The sequence below is a fragment of the Gorilla gorilla genome, chromosome 12 (genome assembly GCF_029281585.2).
Source record: "Gorilla gorilla gorilla isolate KB3781 chromosome 12, NHGRI_mGorGor1-v2.1_pri, whole genome shotgun sequence".
Taxonomy (NCBI): Eukaryota; Metazoa; Chordata; class Mammalia; order Primates; family Hominidae; genus Gorilla; species Gorilla gorilla.
Window position 1 is genome coordinate 68,072,936 of NC_073236.2, and position 18,942 is coordinate 68,091,877.

Genomic DNA, 18,942 nt, shown 5'->3' on the forward strand with positions numbered 1-18,942 from the left:
TAAAATGGAACCTCTTCCCTAGCATGGTCAAAGAAACCAGAGGATACAGGTAGCTGCCCTCCTAGGCAAAGGGCAGCCTGGGAGACAGGGGGGTGCCCGAGTAAGGAGAAGGCAGGGGGAAAGGGGAAAGTCCTGGATTGGAGAGGAGGCAGAGAAGGCCGGGGCTAAGGCAAACCAGACACCAAGCCCCAAGCCCACCCCACCCCCAACCAGTCTTGTAAAAGAAGAAGCAGTTCCACGGGCCCCACCCACTGCTTCTCAGCTGCCTCTCCCTCCAGAAGGCTGGGCTGGAAGCAGCACCCACACCCCGTCCAACCTCCCCGCCCACCCAGGCATATCCCCCTTCACAGTCACACCCTGTTCAGGTACTGTAGAGATACACACACTGACACTGCTGTGTGGTTCAAACTGTTTTATACTGAAATATATCCGAGCTGATCCAAAAAAGCGTTGGGTTGGGGGAGAAGGAAATGATGGAAGTGGGGTGATCTCAGAGCTCCATGTTAGCAACTCTGGGAGTGTGGGCCGGTCCATCTGTCTGTCTGCCCACCCTGGCAGGACAATCAGGCCTGGGAGGTCTGGAGGAGCTCGCCGAGCTGGGCGGAGGAGGCAGGCCAGTCCCATGCTGGAGGGGACCCCACGCCCCCTTCTACAGGGCAGGAGAGTCCTCAGCTGAAGGGCTTCACCAGCTTCATGGCAGCATAGTTCTGGAGGGAGGGAGGAGACAGGGACCCATGGTGATCCCACTGGGGCAGGCACAGCCAGAGCAGCTGTCCCAGACCTGGGGCTCAGAGGATGGGGCTAAGCTGCCAACAGGCAAGAGGCTAGGAGAGGACGCTCGTGGCTCTTCAACCACCTGCCCACGCCTCGCCCTCACCACTTGCCATCCATACCATGTGGGGCTCAACACTCGGCCCTGCCTAGTGCTCCAGCCCATCAGACAAACCCATACCCTCCGAAACTCCACCCGCACCCTCCCACCTGGGGCCAAAGCTGCCCAAATTGCTCTGTCTTCTCCCCCATCAAGCCAGGCCCATTTCCAGGTTCCAGCTGACTGCCCAGAGGACTCTGAGCACCCTGGACCTGGCCTCTTCCATCAGACAGGTGCTGAAGGCGGGGCCCAGGGTCCTCCCCCACATGGCAGCCCAGGGCTTACGGGTCATCACACCCCTGTCCAGAAAGCAGAGAGAGTTGGGGATGGGCTGTCGTGGATGACCCACGGCACAGCTCAGCACTAGAGACAGGGCACCCTTGATTGAGCCCTGCCTGCTGCAGGATTGACAGTATCCTCCCCTCCCCACTTCTCCCCCCAAAAACCATGAAAACACATACAACACAACACAGGGCTCCTAATTGGGACAGTATGTTCCCCAGCGCCGGCTGGGGAAAGCCAACTCTGGAAACAGAGCCGGCCCTCCTTCCCCGCCAAACGCCTCCTGCCTCCCCACGCTGGCCCTGCTCCCGGCTGGCTCTGAGGGGGAAGCTGAGAGGAATCAGACAGGCTGCCCCCTCATACCCCTCCCAAGGGAATTTCCAAGAGGGTAGGGGATTAGGCCAGCTGGAGGAAGCTGCCCTGTCCTTGGGCCCCTCTTCACTAGGCCCTGGCTTGGGGCAGGCAGCCTCTGTCCCATGGCCTGAAAGCCAGGTGAGGGTCACCAGGGCCCGGCCCTCATCATCTGGTACTGGCCAAATGAATGAGTGACTTGGGTGGAAGGAGGCAGGATGTGCTCAGCTTGCAGCAAAGACCTGTGAGCAAAGCCAGTCTGCAGCCTCAGGCCCAGGCCGCCCCCTTCATCCCTAGACCCCTTACCTAGGATCTTCATCCCTAGACCCCCACACCAGCCCTGGGAGAGGGGAAGCAGGGTCCATATTTTAAAGAGGACAACTTCCAGAAGAACTCAAAGGAGAGTGGCCTGCTGCTGGGGCGACAGGAGACAGGGAGGAGCTCTGACCAGGCCCCTCACAGTACCACTCTGCTTCTGCCCACAGCGATGAGGAAGGACCACAGGCTGGAAGTGACTGGAAGTCTTTCCTTCCTCTCCCAGCCAGGCAGCAGGGCCTCCTTCCCCAGGCCCCTGGAGGCCTAGATCTGCTGCCCAGTAGCCTAGCAGTGCAGGGTGCAGCTGGCAGGGGCTGGGCTTAGGCATGTCATGGGTGGTGGCGATGCCACTTTGGACCTGCCTTTCCCCTCCCCTTGGCTTTTCAGAAGGAGGCTTGGCTTAATATACAGCAGCCAGGGAAGATGACAGTGCTCCCCTAAGCACAGTCCCAGCCACAGAAGGCCAGAGCTAACCTAGTGCAGCCCCTTCCTCATGTGAGCAGGAGGGATTTGCCAAGGTCACAGGAAGAGTCCGTAATCCTGACTCCAGCGACAGAGCTCTGTCACATCCAACAGGGTTTCTCCGACCATCATGTGCCTACATGCAGATTCCCCCTCAGCAGGCCGGGGCCGGCCGGGGACTCTGAGTTTCTAGTGAGTTCCCTGGTGCTACTGCTGCTAGTCCTCCGACCACACTGAGGGCAAGGGTCTGCAGCAGCTCTTCTCTTCCTAAACTCCCACGGCCTGAGCCTCCCAAAAGAGCATTTGATCATCCACAGTACTTTTCCTTACTCTCTGGTTTCAATGTCTCCCCAGGGAAGTGAGCACTCCCCAGTGGCATGAGGCCTCATCCTCTTCTCCCTCATCCCCAAAACACGCCCTTACCTCCCAGACGCACACACGCGCTTAGAGTCTCTGTGGCTAACTGAACACTGGCCAGCTGGGCTCCGAATGGGAGGAGGAGCTTGAGGCAGGCTGGGAAGGGTGCCCCCTGGGCAGGAGACACCAGGCAGAAGTCCTGGAGCCTGACCCCGGATCTCAGATCACAGCAACAGCTCATGCTGCAGGACACCACACGTGCACACACTCTTCCATAGTCCTGTATCTCAGCTTATATTTGTAATCTCGTCTCCCTTGGCTTAAAGAGGCCTCCCACATCGTATACACCTCGAGTCCCTGCAACCTAGATCTACCCTGGACCACAGTCAGATTTTGCTGATGGACAAACCTCAGAACCTCAGAAACACTTCTCTATTGCGCCTCAGGTGACCACAGCCAGCTTAGCAGGCCTGGCCTGTAGGCAGACCCTTCACCACCCTGGTTCTAGACTCTCCTTAGTCACTATGGCCCAGATGGTAGCTGGTCTGGATATCCAAACCAGACATCCTTTCCCCAGCTCCTCTCAGTTCAGCTGTTAGGAACTGCATGGAAAGGTGTGTGGTTATAACTCTCTTCCTCTCTGAGATGCATTCTGCAGACACAGGCATAGCCAGCTACAGTGGGGAGGGGGGGCTCTTGCCCTTTCCTCCTCCTGGAGGACTCACAGAGCAAAGAGCTCACCTGGGGGCAGTTCCCCAAGCAGCCTGTCTGCCATGGGATCAATGCTCTGGGCCAGTGGCCTGGTGCTGACCAGGACTGAGGCCTGAAGTGGGAATCACAGTGAGCCCTGGATTGGGAGTGTGCATGGAGTACTGTGCAGCCTACGGCCAGGCCCTTTCCTTCTCTGGGTGTTTGCGTCTTTGCCACCAACATAAGGTCCTCAAGGGGTGGATTATACCATTCTCTCCACTTTTATATAGGGTTGGAGTTTTCATATTAAAAAGATTTCTTTTAAATTTTAAAGAGCATTAGAAATCAGGTGTCAGCCTGAGAATGCTGCAACCCCTCCAAGGTCTAAAGTATCAGAGACACTGGGGGAGGCTCCCTGGTGATCCGGGTTCTCTGATGAGCTGTGCGGGCTGGGGAAGCACAGGCAGGGACCTTCCTCCCCCAAGCAGGGCTCCACAGAGCAACGGCATGACAGCCACCTCTGGTATGGCCCCACAAGCTCATCAATTGGCTTCTTACCAAGTGAAAGGAAACCCAAATGGGCACCGAGCCAAGTAAGGGCTCCTGGGCCAGCCTCCCGCTCCCCGACAGCTTCCCTATGCCCACCTGCTGTAGGAGGCAGGACACACTCTATTGAGTGCCTCAGGTGAACCCTGAGATGCTCTCCCAGCCCCAGCTCCTCCCTTCCTCTGGATTTGCAACTGCTGTCAAGACAAAGGGACCTTCTCTGCTCTGCCATCAACATCTCACCTTCCTTTCAGACCCAGTTCCACACCTCCCTTCCAGAAAGTCCCCCTGCCCACCGCAACCCAAAGGGCCTCATCTTCTCCTAACCCCTTGATTACAAATTCTAGGGGCTTGCTGAGGACAGCTTTGTCTCACCATGAAGGGCAAGAACTCAGTTTCTCTCACTGGACTAAGAGCCTCCAAGGGTAGAACTTTGTACACCTACCAGATTGGAGACTCCCCAGAGCTGGGCTCTGTATCCTCATCAGACCAGGAGCTCTCCAAGGACAGAGGTTACTTCTCTCCATTAGACTGGGAGAGCTCTTTGAGGACAGTGATGAACTCCCCCATTAGACCCAGAGTTCCCCCACCACAGTGTCGTCAGGCCTGCTCACCGGGAAGGCGTAGATGAAGATGGCCAGGAACAGCAGCAGGACGAAGAGGATGATGAAGAGGATGATGGCCCACCGGAAACGCCGCCACAGGATGAACTTCATGGTCTTGTATGGGGAGGTAAACCACAGGAAGGAGGTGTCGGGGCGCCTGGAAGCGAGATCCTGGAGGTCAACTGGGCATCCTTTACTAGGGCTGCTTTCTCCAAACTCTTCTCTCAACAGCAGGTCCAACGGCCTGGCCCTCCACAGTCCACCCCCAGCGCCTGCCCAGGCCCTGTCCCTAAACTAGCCCTTTGCACCTTGCATTCCCTCTCCCCCAAGCCCTTGCTACAGTGTCATCCCCACCTGTGCTGCCCTCCTCTTCTGGGTGCTGCCAAGCCGTAAGCATCCTCAGTGGCCCAGTTCTCTGCCATCCTCTCCAGGACACCTTCCTTGGTGCCCTCGCCCATTCCTGACCCAGGACTTAATCACAAACTACAGATTTAGGAGCTGGGAAGTGCTTCAAAGTGCTCTCCAGCCCACCGAGCCCCAGATAAGCCAAAACACCTGCCCAGATGCACATGGCTAGTCCATGCTCAGGGAACAACGGTGGGAAGAGAACATAGGAAGCTGGTTCTCTCACAACCAAGAATCTCAAAACCTTTCCCTAGGCCAGCTCCACAACTCAAAATACGTGGAGGATTCTGGGTCTCCATCATGGCCCCGTCAACATCAGATTGCACACTGGTGTCTCACGGGTCTCTCTTTTCTTCCTGTGCAGATCCCAGCATCCTTAGGCAAGGGTGCCTCTCACTGCTCTGCCAGCCCCATGGCACTCAGGCACACGGTGCTAATCACAGCATGGTGACTAACTGAGCCATCTATGCTAAATCCAACTTGAGCCAAGTAGGCTGGTGGGGCAGGATCCAGCAAACACATTCCTGAGCCCCCACAGCCATCTTTCAGTGACTCTGCTCCTGTAACTGCCTTCACAGCATCTACATCCATTGGCTTGGCCTATCTCCCTAAGAGTTCTGTGATGTAGGGAAGACAGGGATTGGGCTCCCCATTTCACAGATGGGAAAATGAAGGCTGAAAAACCATTTGAAAGTCACACTGGCACCATAGGAGAGCCACCGAAGGCAGCTTGGTAGGGTCAAGACCTTGATCGGGCTCTGGAGCCAATCAGACCAGGTGAGAGCATTTCTGCTTCACCACTGTGCTAGCTGGAATGCCCTTATTTAACTTTGCTGAGATTGTTCCTCATCTGTAAAATGGGGATAATAACAACTACCCTGCAGGGAAGGTTCCATAGCACAATGTACACATGCATAGGATAGCATGCTTGGCACACAACCAACAGGTACCCAATAGCACCTGCGTCTTGAATTCGCTGAGCCCAGTGTTCTCTGGACAGATGCCCATCACCTTCCCCCTAACTTACTGTGTGGCCTTGGATGAGTCGCGCCCCTCTCTGAGCCACGTGGGCTTTGTGACTTCTACATGGCCATGCAATGGGATGCCTCCTGGACTGTGGCCTATACCCCCAGACCTGTGGGCATTGGGGCTCAGGGGCTGGGCACTGACCTTGGGTCCTCAAGCTTAGGGTTCATGTTGGGCTCATCCCGGCCCTGGCCAGCAGGCCGCTCCTCATGCTCACTCTCTGCTACAATCTCCAAGGTCATTTCCAGCTTGCCCTGAGGGGACAGAGAGCACCTGGTTAGGGGCACAAAGGCTCTGCTCAGTGGCCTGGAGAGTAACCAGGCCAGAAAAAACATAAGGGCCACTTCATTATTTAAAAAAAAAGATGTAGGGTTTCTGAACATAAAAGCAGCACTTGCTCTTTGTAAAACATTTGGAAACTTCAGAAATGTATAAAGAAGGGAGACTGCCACCCATACTTCCACTACATGGAGACAAGCACTGTTAACATCTGCATGCATCATAGCTGAGTTTCTCCGCAAGCGTATGAAATGTCACACTGTGCGTATACAGTTCCATAGATGGCTTTTTTCACTTCAGAATATATTTCACTATGTAGTTGTCTATTCTTTAAAGTTTGGTTTTTAATGATTGCCAAACATTCTATGGGATGGTTGACCATAATTATTTAGTAAACTACTTATTTTGGTTCATTTAGGTTGTTTCCAGCTCTTTGATAGGATAAATAATGCTGCAACAAATATCCCAGAACCTAGACTTTCAAAATTTATTGGGTTATTTATTTAGAAGGATTTTAGAAGTCAGATGACAGAGTCCAAGGGCATAAATATTGTTAAATCTGTTACTATATGTTATCAAATTTCTTCCCCCACACAGTAAAACCATTAGCGCTCCCAGCAGAAGTAAAAGGGGGGCCTGTCTTCTCTCTGCATGCTCAGCAGCAATGAGCATTCCTGTTTTAAAAATATATGTAATTTAACAGACAAAAAAAACACATTTAAAAATACAGTAGTCCTCCCTTATCTTTGGGTTTGATTTCTAGGGTTTCAGCTACCCGTGGGCCAGTATAGTAAGATATTTTGACACACAGAGAGAAAGACCACATTCACCTAACTTTTATAACAATATATTGTTATAATTGTTCTATTTTATTATTAGTTATTGTTGTTAATCTCTTACTGTGCCTCATTTAGAAATTAAACTTTCTCATAGATATGTATAGATGGGAATAAACACAGTACATAATACGGGTTTAGTACTATCTGCAGTTTCAGACATCCCCTGGGGGTCTTGGAACATATCTCCTCCAGATAAGGGGGGGACTACTGTATCCCTTTATTTAATTACTAGAGAGACTAAACCTTTTTAAAAATGCTTTGCAGACATTGGTAATTATTTTGTGAATTATCTATGCATGTCGTTTTCTCATTTTTCCTTTGGGGTACTAGTATTTCTTATTGTTACCACTCTTTATATAACAAGTATATTCAATTTCAAGGACCACTTTCAGGGTTGGCTGGCTGCCTGAAATTTCTAAGTAAACTTTCAGGGATTAACTTCCTCTCCATGGCTGCTGTGGACTCAGGGGAAGGACGGTTCTCTCGGGCCCTCCAGTCACCCCTCTAAGCAGACCTCTCAGAGAGCAGAATAAGGATGGTCCCTTGGAGGGTCCTGCTCAAATGGGAGAGGCATGACCCCCGCCCATTCACCCAGGAAGTCCAGATCAGAGGGAACCCAGGACACAGGTCACTATTAAAGCCAATGAGTAGAGTCTAAACAGAGTAATCTTTTGGTTTAAATAGGCTTCCCCTGGGATGTGAGCCACAAAGGAGAAGGCGGCTGGGAATTGGGAGGAAAGAGGGAGAATGCCTTGGAAAATAGAGAGAGAGGGGGATGGGGGCAGGAGAGGGGGAGAAAGGAGGAGGAACAGTAAGCATGTATTTTCTGATGACGTATTTTCTGACAATTTCTATGGAAGAAGCTGCCCCCATGCCCTCCACTGGGGCTGGAGGAAGTAGACTTACCGCCAGTATTTTCTTCTCACCCTCTTCTGCTACACAGGGCCACCAGCCCTTCACTGTTTTCTGCTCAAAAAGGGACACAAACCATTCTGGGTGGAAAGTATCATCCAGCTGGTCCAAGGAGCACTTCTCGGCTGTCTTGGCTGGCTTGGGCATGCAGTTGAGATCGAGCTGCAGGGAGCCTGCAACAGAGAGGTGGTTTTTGGCCAAGGGTTTCTCGATCACTGCCAGCCTGTAGCCACCCTTAGGCAGGGCAGGTTCAGGAAAAACTCAGTCACCTCCTCTGTCACCAGCTTCTATCCATGGCCGAGCCACAGGTAAAATCTCACGAACTCTCCACCTCCCTACCCATTGTCTCCCATTCCATCTATACAGCTTCCCATTCATCTACTCATGCATTCATACGCATGTTCATCCACTCCTATTTACTCACCCTTAACAAAGCCACCCACCTCTTCAATTACTCGTCTATGTACAAATCCATTCATACACCGTCTATAAACAGCCATACATCAATTTTTTTAAAATTGTTTTTATCATGGTAAAATACATATAACATGAAATTTGTTATTTTAACCATGTTAAGTGTACAATTCAGTGCCTTTAATTACAGCCACAATGCTGTACAACCATCACTACTATTTCCAAAACTTTTTCATCCCCCAAACAAAAACTCTGCACCCATTAAGCAATAACTCCCCATTCCTCCCTCCCCTTCGCCCCAGTAACCTCTAGTCTACTTTCTGTCTCTATGAATTTGTCTATTCTAGATATTTCATATAAGTGGAATCATACAATATTTGTTCTTTTGTGTCTGGCTTATTTTGATTTCCATAATGTTTTCAGGGTTCATCCTTGTTGTATATATCAGTAGTGTTTTTTTAATCTGTATTTTTTTTATGGTTGAGTAAGATTCCATTCTAGGCATATACGGGTTGAACATCCATAATCTGAAAATCTGAAATTTGAAATGCTCCAAAGTCTGAAAGGTTCTGATTGCCAGCATAAGGCTACAAGTGGAAAACTCCACACATATGTACTTAAACTTTGTTTCATGCATAAAATGATCTTAAATATTCTATAAAATTCCCTTCAGGCTATGCTTACAAAGTATATATGAAAAAAATTTTGTATTTAGATTTGGGTCCTATCCCAAAGATATCTTATTAAGTATATGCAATTATTCCAAAATCCAAAAAGCATCAGAAATCTGAAACACTTCTGTTCCAAGCATTTCAGATAAGTTATATTTAACCTGTACCACACTTTGTTCATTCATTCATCTGTTGATGGACACTTGAGTTGTTCCCATCTTTTAACTTCATATTATGATTAGGTTTCACCTAATCTAATCATAATCTGATAAAGTCAATGGGATTGGAGCATAGGTTGCCAAAGGGATTAAGAGAGATCAACAGAAAAATTATTTTCTGAAGCCAAATTAAAGAAATTCTCAAACACCATGCAAAGGTGTTTCAATTTTTTTCAGTGTAGAATGCATAGTTACTATAACCGAACATTAAATATAACTCTTTTTCTAGTTTTCTTTCTTTCCACTCATCCATTTATCAATCCGTCCTTCCATCTGTGCGTCTGCTTTGACCTAACTATCCACATTCCTCTATAGCTACCATTTGTTAAGCACGATATCTATCCATTAATCAGGTTATTATTCCACCTGTCTGTCCACTTATTCAACTGTATATCAGCATTCATCTATGCTCCACCCACCCATATATTTCTCCATCCCTCCAGTGCAGATGAATGAATGTTTATTTTCTATTTGAAATATGGTGCCAATATATTAAGCAAATGTCAGAATATTAAACCACACACACACACACATACACACACATTATCTCAGCATGATCTACGTAAAAGCCTGTAAGGAAACACAGGCTATCTGGATGGTGAGCTTATAGGTGCTTAACCATTACCTTTAAAATTAAAAAGTAATAAATATTCAAAAGACACAAGTTATGTCATTAGAAAACAAATTATGAAGGTGGAAAAGAAAAAATTCATGGATATAAAAGCTAGTATTCGTTAATGGTTTTATTTTTTAAAACAAAGGATGAGTCTGTTTAACTTTACTTTGAACATGATTTACTCAGTCAGTAAAAAATACAGGGTTTTTTTTTTTGTTTTTCTTTTAAAAACTAATTTTCTAAAGCCTCACTTCATAAAGGAAAGATTGATGCCATAAATTCATAAAGTCTGTAAGAAAAAAAGTCTCCATAAAAATTTTAAAGCATAAGAAAAATTGGGAGAAATTATTTGCAATGTATTCTTAATACATAAAAGGCTCTGAAAATCAATAATAAAAGATGAACATTGCAAAACCATGAAGAAAATTCCACAATACAGACAATAAATATATTTTAAAGTTCTACCGTAAATGCAATAAAAAAATGCAAATAAAAAGGAAATATCTTATTGGCAATTTTTTTTTAATATACAGTGGTAGCAAAAGTTTAGGGAAAATGGCACCCTGTACAAACAGGGCACAGGTGGGAGTATAAACAAGTAAAACCTTTCTAGAGGGCAACTGAACAAAATGTTTCAAAAGCCATTAAAATGTACAAAGACATATCTACTTCTCAGAGTTAAGGAAAGATATGCACAAAGGATCGAAGGATGCGCATATGCCGAGGGTGTTACTCATATTGGGAAACCTGGAGATGACCTGAATACCCACCAGGAGAGGATTAATCAAAACAGGGCCCATGTCTATGACAAAACATAGGCAGGCATTAAGTATGATGATGGAGATATAAATGCAGATCGATACCTACTGACCAGAAAGGATGTTCTTGGAATATTAAGTTTTTCAAAAATCAGGATATAAAACAGTCTGTGTAATAGAAATCCATTCATATACATATGAATATATGTATATATTATATATGTATGCATGTACATGTGTATATATAAATACATATATAAAATACTTATGTTTGTTTAAGTCTCAAATAATATATAATACAATAATACATGCCAAAATGTTAGTGGAAATTGGGTGGTGAGATTAAGGTGGGGAGGAGGCATTGCTTACCTGCATTTTCTAATTCCTCTACAGGAATTACGTACAAAATAATAAGTAAAATAATAGAAGTCAAACTTGGTGCCACCCTTTTTGCACCTGATGCTTTTATAACAAAGTTCTCTGTGCATTTGGCCAGGCCAGGTTCGCAGTTGGAGGGGGGGGGGGGGAACAGTCAAGTGAACAGGCAGCCTTCTCCCCACTGCCGGAAGCCGTGCCTCAGAATATCCCCTGCAGGGGCCCCAGGGCTCAGCTAAGAACGACTCACCTTCTCCAATCAAGGGCTACCCCAAGAGGGCTCCAGGCCACCCTGCTCCCAAGTGGCAGAATGGATCTAGAAACCAGGGATCCTGACTTCCTGGGCTGCTGTTTTCACAAGCTCGCTTTATTTTTTAATCAAGGTAAAATCCACCTCACATAAATGCACCACTTTAACCACTTTAAGTGTACAAATCAGTGGCTTTGAGTATATTCACAGAGTTGTGCAACCTTCACCACCATCTAATTCCAGAACCTTTCCATCACCGCAAAAAGAAACCTCTTACCCATCACAGTCACTCCCCATCCCCCCCTTCCCCCAATCCCTAGCAACCACTAACCTATTTTCCGTCTCTATGGATTTGCCTATTATGGACATTTCATATACATGAAGCCATATAATATTTGACCTTTTGTGTCTGGCTTCTTTCACCTGGCATGTTTTCAGGTTCACCTACAGTGTAGTATGTATCAGTATTTCATTGCTTTCATGGCTGAATACTATCCCATTGTATGGATAGACCACATTTTCCAGAGTTAACCTTTATAGCCATGACAGGGCTATCTTGAACTCACTGCTCTCACAGATGAGCGTGCAGGCCCCATACAACGTCTTCCTCCTTGTCCCCATATCCTAACCCTACAAGGCCACCATCACCACCTTCCATTCAACCCAGCCTCCCTGCTCCCCAGTCCCAGATTTCATCACAGCCCTTCCCACTAGAACCCTATCTAGGGGTAATGCGGATGGAGCCTGGGTTTGTTCACCCAGTCGGTCACACAGGCACAAGGATGAAGACTGACTTGAGACCCTCACTCACAGGGCTCAGTCTGTGTCAAATGTGAGGCCAGACAGCTGGCGACAGGCAGCACACACTTGCGTCCCTCGCATACTTACATATCTGAGTCCCATCATCCAACATGGCCCAGTGTTCAGTGCCACCTCTACTGACAGGCCCACCCTCAGTGGCCACCAATCACTCTGACACTGCTGTGTGTCATACACCTCACTTAACACTGGGGACACATGACCCTGAGCTCCCTGAAAGCAGAAAGTGGGACCACTCCTCCTGCTAGGCTTCCCCAAGGGTCCAACAGTGGCATAAACACACAGTGTGGGTTCTGGGGCAGCCCCCGTGTGCAGAATGGGATTCTAGCAATAGTGCTTACCCAGAAAATCATCAAAGGAGAACTTGTCATTGTCCCAGATCTGGAACACCACTCGTGCTGGGATTTTGCTCTCAGTCTTGTCCAGCCTCCAGAAGGCATCCTGACCCAGAAGAGGAACAGAGAAGTATGCAAGGAAGCAAGGTTAGAGAGAGGCAGTGTTCCCTTCCAGCCTGGAAGGCTGCCTGGAGGAGGCAGAGGAGTAGGATGTCCCCAAGGGACCTGCCAGAGCCAGGTCCTGTGGGAAGATTGGGAAGGGCAGATCCCAGAAGGCAGTGTTCAAGGGCCCAAAAGGGCACCGTGCAGGCTCAGTTCACATAAGATGGCTCCATTAATCCTCCCAACTCTGTAAGTCAAGGTTATCACTCCCATTTTACAGATGATGAAGGTGAGGCTTGGAGAAGTTAAAGGAATGTGCCTGAGGTCTGACCACTAATAATAATAACATTACTATTGTGCTTCCTATGCGTTGGCCCTCTACTGCTATGAACTCATTTATCCTTCCAACCACCTATAAAGGAGATACTATCTTTACAGTGGAGGAGACCAAAGCAAGTAATTTGTCCAAGACCACATAGCTAGGAAGTGGCAAGCTGGACTCAAACCCTGGCAGCTGGGTTCCAGAGTCCTGCTCTCTACCTTAAACCTTGCTCTGTACCTGGCATCTCAGGGTCAGGGTGGGGTAACTGAGACCCTGAGGGACCCCACCCTACCCTGGCTGTCATAGAAGGATCTCCCAGCACGCTGCTGTAAGGAGCTGGCACTGGAATCTAGACCCCAGCTCCTCCCTCTCCACCCCACCCAACTTCACTCCAAGAGCTTGACCCGGGGCAAAGCCAAAGCCTGAAGTGCTGGGAAGTTCCGCCTCCTGCTGAAAGGAGAGGAGGGGCCCTTCTCTCCCCACCCCACCTCCCTCAGACCAGCTCGCCTGGAACAAGGTCATCTTGGGCTTCCTCCCACTGAGGCTTCATGGAACAACTGAGCGGTGTGGGACTGCACATGCGGAGGCCGGGGAGCACCCCTCAGTCCAGCCACACTCAACCCACAGCACTGTCACTAGGGCTTTCCAGCGCAGTCTTGTTCTCTGTTTTCTCACTATAACTCTCCCCTGGGTGAGTGGCAAGGACAGGAAACAGTGTGACCACCCTGCAGATGGTGGGTGCCAAGTCCTGAGTGCTGGGTCAGAGCAGGGGCCTGGACCCAACTCTGCAGGGTAAAAGCTCCACCAAATGCCTGGTAAACCCACCCTTGCTGTCCAGCCAGGGCCTGCTGTGTGGCCACCCCAGCCTCAGAGGTTGGCCACGGAAATCCCAGTGAGCTCCCAAACCGAAGACCATGACCCCTGCCCCGTGAGGACTAGTCCCCGTGCAAAGCACCCAGCCACGGCCTGGACTGCTGCCTGGGTTGGGGAAGGGGCTCAGGTCTCCAGCTGGCCCCTCACCTCCAGCCCTCTGTCTAGTGCCTCCCCCCTTTTCCGGGCCCCAGCCCTTCTGCAGGTGCCTCCCTCCTCTGGCGAGCTTTTATGGCCAGCTCCGCAGGCCCGCCTGCATGGCCCGCCAGCAGCCTCCATTCCTCTGGCCAGCTTGGTTTATGGGCTCGGTAATGAGCCAGAGGTTCAAACGGCCCCTGGTGGGAGCAGCTGGGCTGGGGCTCCAGCCTGGGGAATGAACCCCCCCCCAGGTCCCAGGCGCTCATTATGCTCCTGGCCTGGGCGCTTTTACTAGCTGTTTATTTGCAGGGTGGGTGCCTGACGCGCAGGCAGGCCCCAGTGGGTGTGCTGGGCTCCAGGTGGGGAGCCGGGCCGGGGCAACCAGTGGTGGTTCAAAGCCGCCGGATGAAAGGAGACCTTGTACTTTATGACAGTCTCGTCTGGTTAATGGGGTCCCTGGAGGGCCTGCCTGCCAGAAGCCCTGAACCCCACAGCAGAGGGCTGGCTCCGTGGCAGGCCCAGGGAGCCCAGAGGCTGTGCAGTGCCTCTGCACGAACCCATCCAGACTCGATCCTTCAGCCCAACCCAGCTAACTGGTGCCCCACTGTGGCCACTGCTCTGCCTGCCTCCCAGGGTCCCTTCACTCCAAGAGGGACCCTCTGGCTCTGCCTTTGGCCAAGCCAGTTTCTGTCTCCCACTTCTGGTTGACTTCAGAGCCATGTGGCCTCTGTTTCTGTCTCTCAGCCTCCTCTTCTGACCTTCTCCGCCCCTCCTTCCAGCCACCTTCTCCCCAGAGTCTGGCATCATGGAGAACGTCCCTTCCCCTCTGGCCTTCCCTCCCAGTGAGCCTCTCCTCCCACTCCCTGACCTCTCTTCCTCCTCTCCACCCCTGCTCCCCCGTGGGCTTCTCATTCTCCCAAGTCTGACCGAGACCCTCTTGGCCATCAGGCAGTCCCTTCCGTATCCTCAACCCCTGTCTTCCTCTGGAACTCGCCCACGGGTTGGCCCCACTCTCCCCTTCTTCCTTCCTCCTGACCAGGCCCTATGATGCAGAGACAAAACCACAACATTGCCAGAATGGAGCCACCCCAAATTCTTAATCAGCAACCACAACTGGGTCCCCAGAACTGCCGGGTAACCCTCTCTGTGCTGCCAGTCACATTCCCTCCCCATCTCTCTGTGTCCCTCCCTCACTGTCACTCATAGCAGCTCTTTCCAGCCTTTTCCACTGGTCACAAGTCACCTGCCCCAGTACCAGATCATCTCTCCTCTTACTTCAGAGACAAAACAGCCACTCCTTATCCACATCTCCACCTGTCATGAGGAAGGGGCTGTCCCACCTCCCATTCCTCTCGGTCTCAGTCTCCAGCCCTTGTAGGTGAGCCCTGGGGGTGCCACGGGGGGCGCAGCCCTCCCTCTCCACTCCCAGGCCCCCTCTCCCTCTGTCCACAGCAGAGCTGGCTGGGGCAGTGCTGTGTCTTGGGGCAGATGCAACCTTGGCTTTCTGATGGAAACAGGCTCACGACAGGGAAGCACACTGAACAGCAGCAAACAAGGCTCAACCTGCAAATGGCCCATGCTTTCCTGGACCTCCCAGAACCCTGTTGCTCAATTCTGCTTTCTGCCAGTCACTCCACAGCAATGGCTCGGTAAAGGGATCCACTTAACCCTGTTGAATCCATGTTTTCTTTTGTTTCATGGCTTCAGAATATTCCACGGAACATTTTGCTTTCTCTAACGTGCAGATGATCCTGCATGTTAGGCTGGGAAGGGCCATGCAGAGGGGATGTAATGAAGAGAATCAAGAAAATCCATGCACTGGAACGCGTCATATATCCCCTTCCTTTCAGGAGACAAGGAGTCATAGGAGCTTTGAGGCTTAAAGCCTTGAGCCACCTCTGGAAGGAAATCGGGCCAGCAGAATGTAGATGCCAGAGAGGCACTTACCCCCTTGAGTTGGAGAGCACCTCAGGGTGGAATTTAATGCCAGGTGGGACAAGGATGGCCAGAAGCTACAGCAGAGACCCCTCTGCCTCCAACCAGCATAGCCCTGAAGTCTCCACTGCCCTCAGCACCCATTCTGTGCTCTGGGGGCTGCTCTCTGAGGGCAGGCCTGGTCCTACCAGGAAGAGGCTGGCTGCCCTCGAGTTCTGCCTAGTTCAGGGGTAAAAAGTTGATGCCCCAGATGCGACCTAAACTAGCCGATGCTGAGACACAGAGACCGAGGTCCCCAAATCCAGCCTCCCCTCTGGCTGATGCAAGCCAGGTCTCCCTAGGTGCCTTTGGCCTGTAGTGAGAGGTGGGAGTGGAGAGAGGAGGGTGATGGCTGTGGGCCTTGCAGGCACACTTGGACTGTGACCTAGCTTGGACGGTGACCATAGGCACAGATGTGGAAAATGGGATATGAGAAAGACTTAGCCAAGCAACTCCCAATCCTGTGGACACCATGATCTATAGGCCAGACTGGCCTTCTTGGGAAGCTCCCCCATGGGGTCTGCCCCACTGCCCTTTTGAAGGCCATGCTGGGTGTCCCTACTCTACCCACTCAGACCCCATGGTCCTTCCTGCTGCTTAACTTGTCTGAGGTAGGGAGGGAGGCAGTGACTTTGGGATCTGGATTTAGCTGCAAATGATGGATATGGCACTATGTGATCATGAGGTGGCCATGGGGTGGCGGCAGGGCTGGGGATGTGAAAGATGGTGGAAGAGAGTGGAAAAGGGGTGGATGCAGAGATGGTGGAGGTGGCTTTGGGGGTAATGAGAGCAGGGGTGGGACCACGGTAGTGCCATGAATGACAGAACAGTGGTGGTGACATTTGGCAGTGAGGAGGCAACAGTTGTGATAACACCAGTAATGATGGAACAGCAGCCACGGTGACATTGGCTGTGATGGGACAGAGGCCATCACACAATGCTGAGACAGCAGTGGTGGTGACACTGGCAGTGCTGAGACAGTGGAGGTGGTGGCCATGTGGAGATGGCAGTGGTAGCTCCAACATGGTGGGGCAGCAGTGAGATTGTGACAGTTGCCAGGCAGGGACTTGGTGGTCAGGTCAGGCTAACTTTAGAAGCCCTGGTGCTGGCACTACAGGGAATGGGAAGGACACTGACCTTCTTGGCAATGGTACAGACTTGCTCAGCCGGCAGGTAGTCGAAAGGGAAAATGAACCTCCAGTTGAAGTTGCCTTCACCTCCCAGGGAACGATAATGCACGTCTGTCTTTTGCTTGTGTTCTTCAAAGCCAGTCATCCAACTAGACATACATGTTTTTAGAGAATGGTTCTCATTAAGATTTCCAACACAGTATATACATCGTCAACTTAGGCAGACAAGGAGTTAAGAAGGTAAATGAGCTTATCGCAAAAAGAATTCCCAGGAAATCGGCACGATGTACAAAATGTGCCATAAATTTGAAAACATTCTAACTCCCCAGCCACTAAACTTGTAAGTTCAACCCAAAGTTCAGTGCAGAAAAAGAAATCTGGTGGGAGAGCGATTTCCCCAAAGGCAGGGACCACCCCCAGGAGCCCTCGTTGGAAGTTTGTTTGTTCTCCCCTTCCCTGAGCCAGAGCCCCCCGTGCCGTGCACAACCCAGAGGGAGCACGGGAGCTGCGGCAAGCTGGACAGGCAAGAGGACGCTGGCTCCCTACCCTTTCACATAAATGTCGCTCATCTTCTCCCCCATGAGGCTCAGGTCATCCAGGATCACATCTCTGGTATTCCAGATAATACAACGCAGGAAAAACCTGAGGAAAGGTATGACTCTAATCCACCTAGATTTCCTACCAAAGGATGGGAAGGCCTTGGCCAAGAAGCCAAGAAGCCAAGAAGCAGACTGGTCCAAGAGGACTCGATGCCTGCCTGGCTGGACACTGGCCCAGGCCCAAATGAGAACTGTAGTCCATGGCCCAAATAGCCTGAAGCCCGGCAGAAAAGAGCAACCGCCTAGTCCCACCCACAGCAGGCTGCAACGCCCCCACCCCTCAGCCCAGCTCAGAGCCTGTGGCTGGGCAAGTCACCTTCTGGCTCTCCGTGGGGTGATGTTGAAGGGAGGTCCAGGCCGCCCCAGGGCCTTCGGAAATAGGTCGACCCACATCTGCAGCTTCCCCTGCGGAGACAGGGTCCGTTCTCTCCCCACCCTTCTCATTTAACCAGCTGTTACCAAGCACCTGCTCTGGGCCAGATGCCGAGGGCACAGAACAGAGAAACCCAGGCCCTTCCAGAGAAAGCCTCACTGCCCTAAACAGGGGACTACAGGGTCAACCGCAGAGGTGACCACTGCCCCACAGGCCTCTGACTTGGGCCTGTGCCTGGGGGTCAAGGGTCAGGGTGGGCTTCTCAGAGACGTTGGTGGCTGAGCTGAGTCTTGGCAGCCAGGGGAATGGCATGTGCACAGTCATGGCGTGTCAAAGAGCACCGTTCAGTTATGGAGGGCTCAGAAGGCTTCCATGGCAGGACATCGCTCTCCCTGCCCACCCCTTATCCTCCTCCCTCTCTGCAAGCGAGGTGTGAATTTGTCTCATCTTAGAGCAGAAGGAGCAGGGATTGAAGTAATTCGATTAAGTCACTTCTGCAGGGTCACAGAACTAAAAGATGAAAGAGCTGAAGTTTCCACACCAGTTGTGCCACTTTGGGGAGGCCGGTAGCCAAACTACCTAGGTGGAGAGAGAGCTCAGTTCCAAACAACAGAGGTAATGTCCTCTGGCATTCACAAAGGCATCCTCATGGCTCACTTTGGCCTTTCTCTTTGCCTATAACCTTGTCTCCCCTTCTCCTCTTCCAAAACCCAGCTCTGAGCTCACCTCTTCCAGGAAGCCCTCCCTGTCACCATCCCAAGGCTGCTGTCTCTGTGGTCCCCACCCTTCAGCGTGGGAGGATTCCCCTCCCACTGAGGACTGCTCTCTGTGGGTGGCTTTGTCATTTGGTCATAGGATGCCAGGGCCACCCTGGCTGCATACCCTACAGCAGCCCAGCACAGGGCCGGGCATCTGAGACTGAGTCACTGACAGATAGTGGTTGGATGGGGGAATCCAACCTGAAGTCAGGCTGAAACAGAGAGGCTTCAGGATGACAAGGAGAGGTCGGAGGCCAGGCCTACAGGGGTGAGGGGAGAA

The 18,942-nt window shown here is 50.9% G+C and overlaps 1 protein-coding gene across 16 annotated transcripts in view; it reads right to left on the reverse strand.

The window, feature by feature from the left end:
• Positions 1 to 397: 397 nt before the first annotated feature.
• DYSF (dysferlin) overlaps positions 398 to 18,942 on the reverse strand; it is a 231,031-nt gene continuing 212,486 nt past the window's right edge. For 15 of the 16 annotated variants that reach the window (XM_004029397.5, XM_004029399.5, XM_004029398.5 and 12 more), the window contains 8 exons: positions 17,848 to 17,936; positions 17,479 to 17,574; positions 16,940 to 17,081; positions 12,403 to 12,502; positions 7,935 to 8,113; positions 6,055 to 6,164; positions 4,489 to 4,636; positions 398 to 707 (listed from right to left, as the gene is read on the reverse strand). In XM_004029397.5, coding sequence (XP_004029446.5) covers positions 669 to 707; positions 4,489 to 4,636; positions 6,055 to 6,164; positions 7,935 to 8,113; positions 12,403 to 12,502; positions 16,940 to 17,081; positions 17,479 to 17,574; positions 17,848 to 17,936 — 903 coding nt within the window. In that variant the 3' untranslated portion in view covers positions 398 to 668. The remainder of the gene's footprint in view (positions 708 to 4,488; positions 4,637 to 6,054; positions 6,165 to 7,934; positions 8,114 to 12,402; positions 12,503 to 16,939; positions 17,082 to 17,478; positions 17,575 to 17,847; positions 17,937 to 18,942) is intronic. The other variant, XM_055378076.2, reaches the window with a different exon arrangement.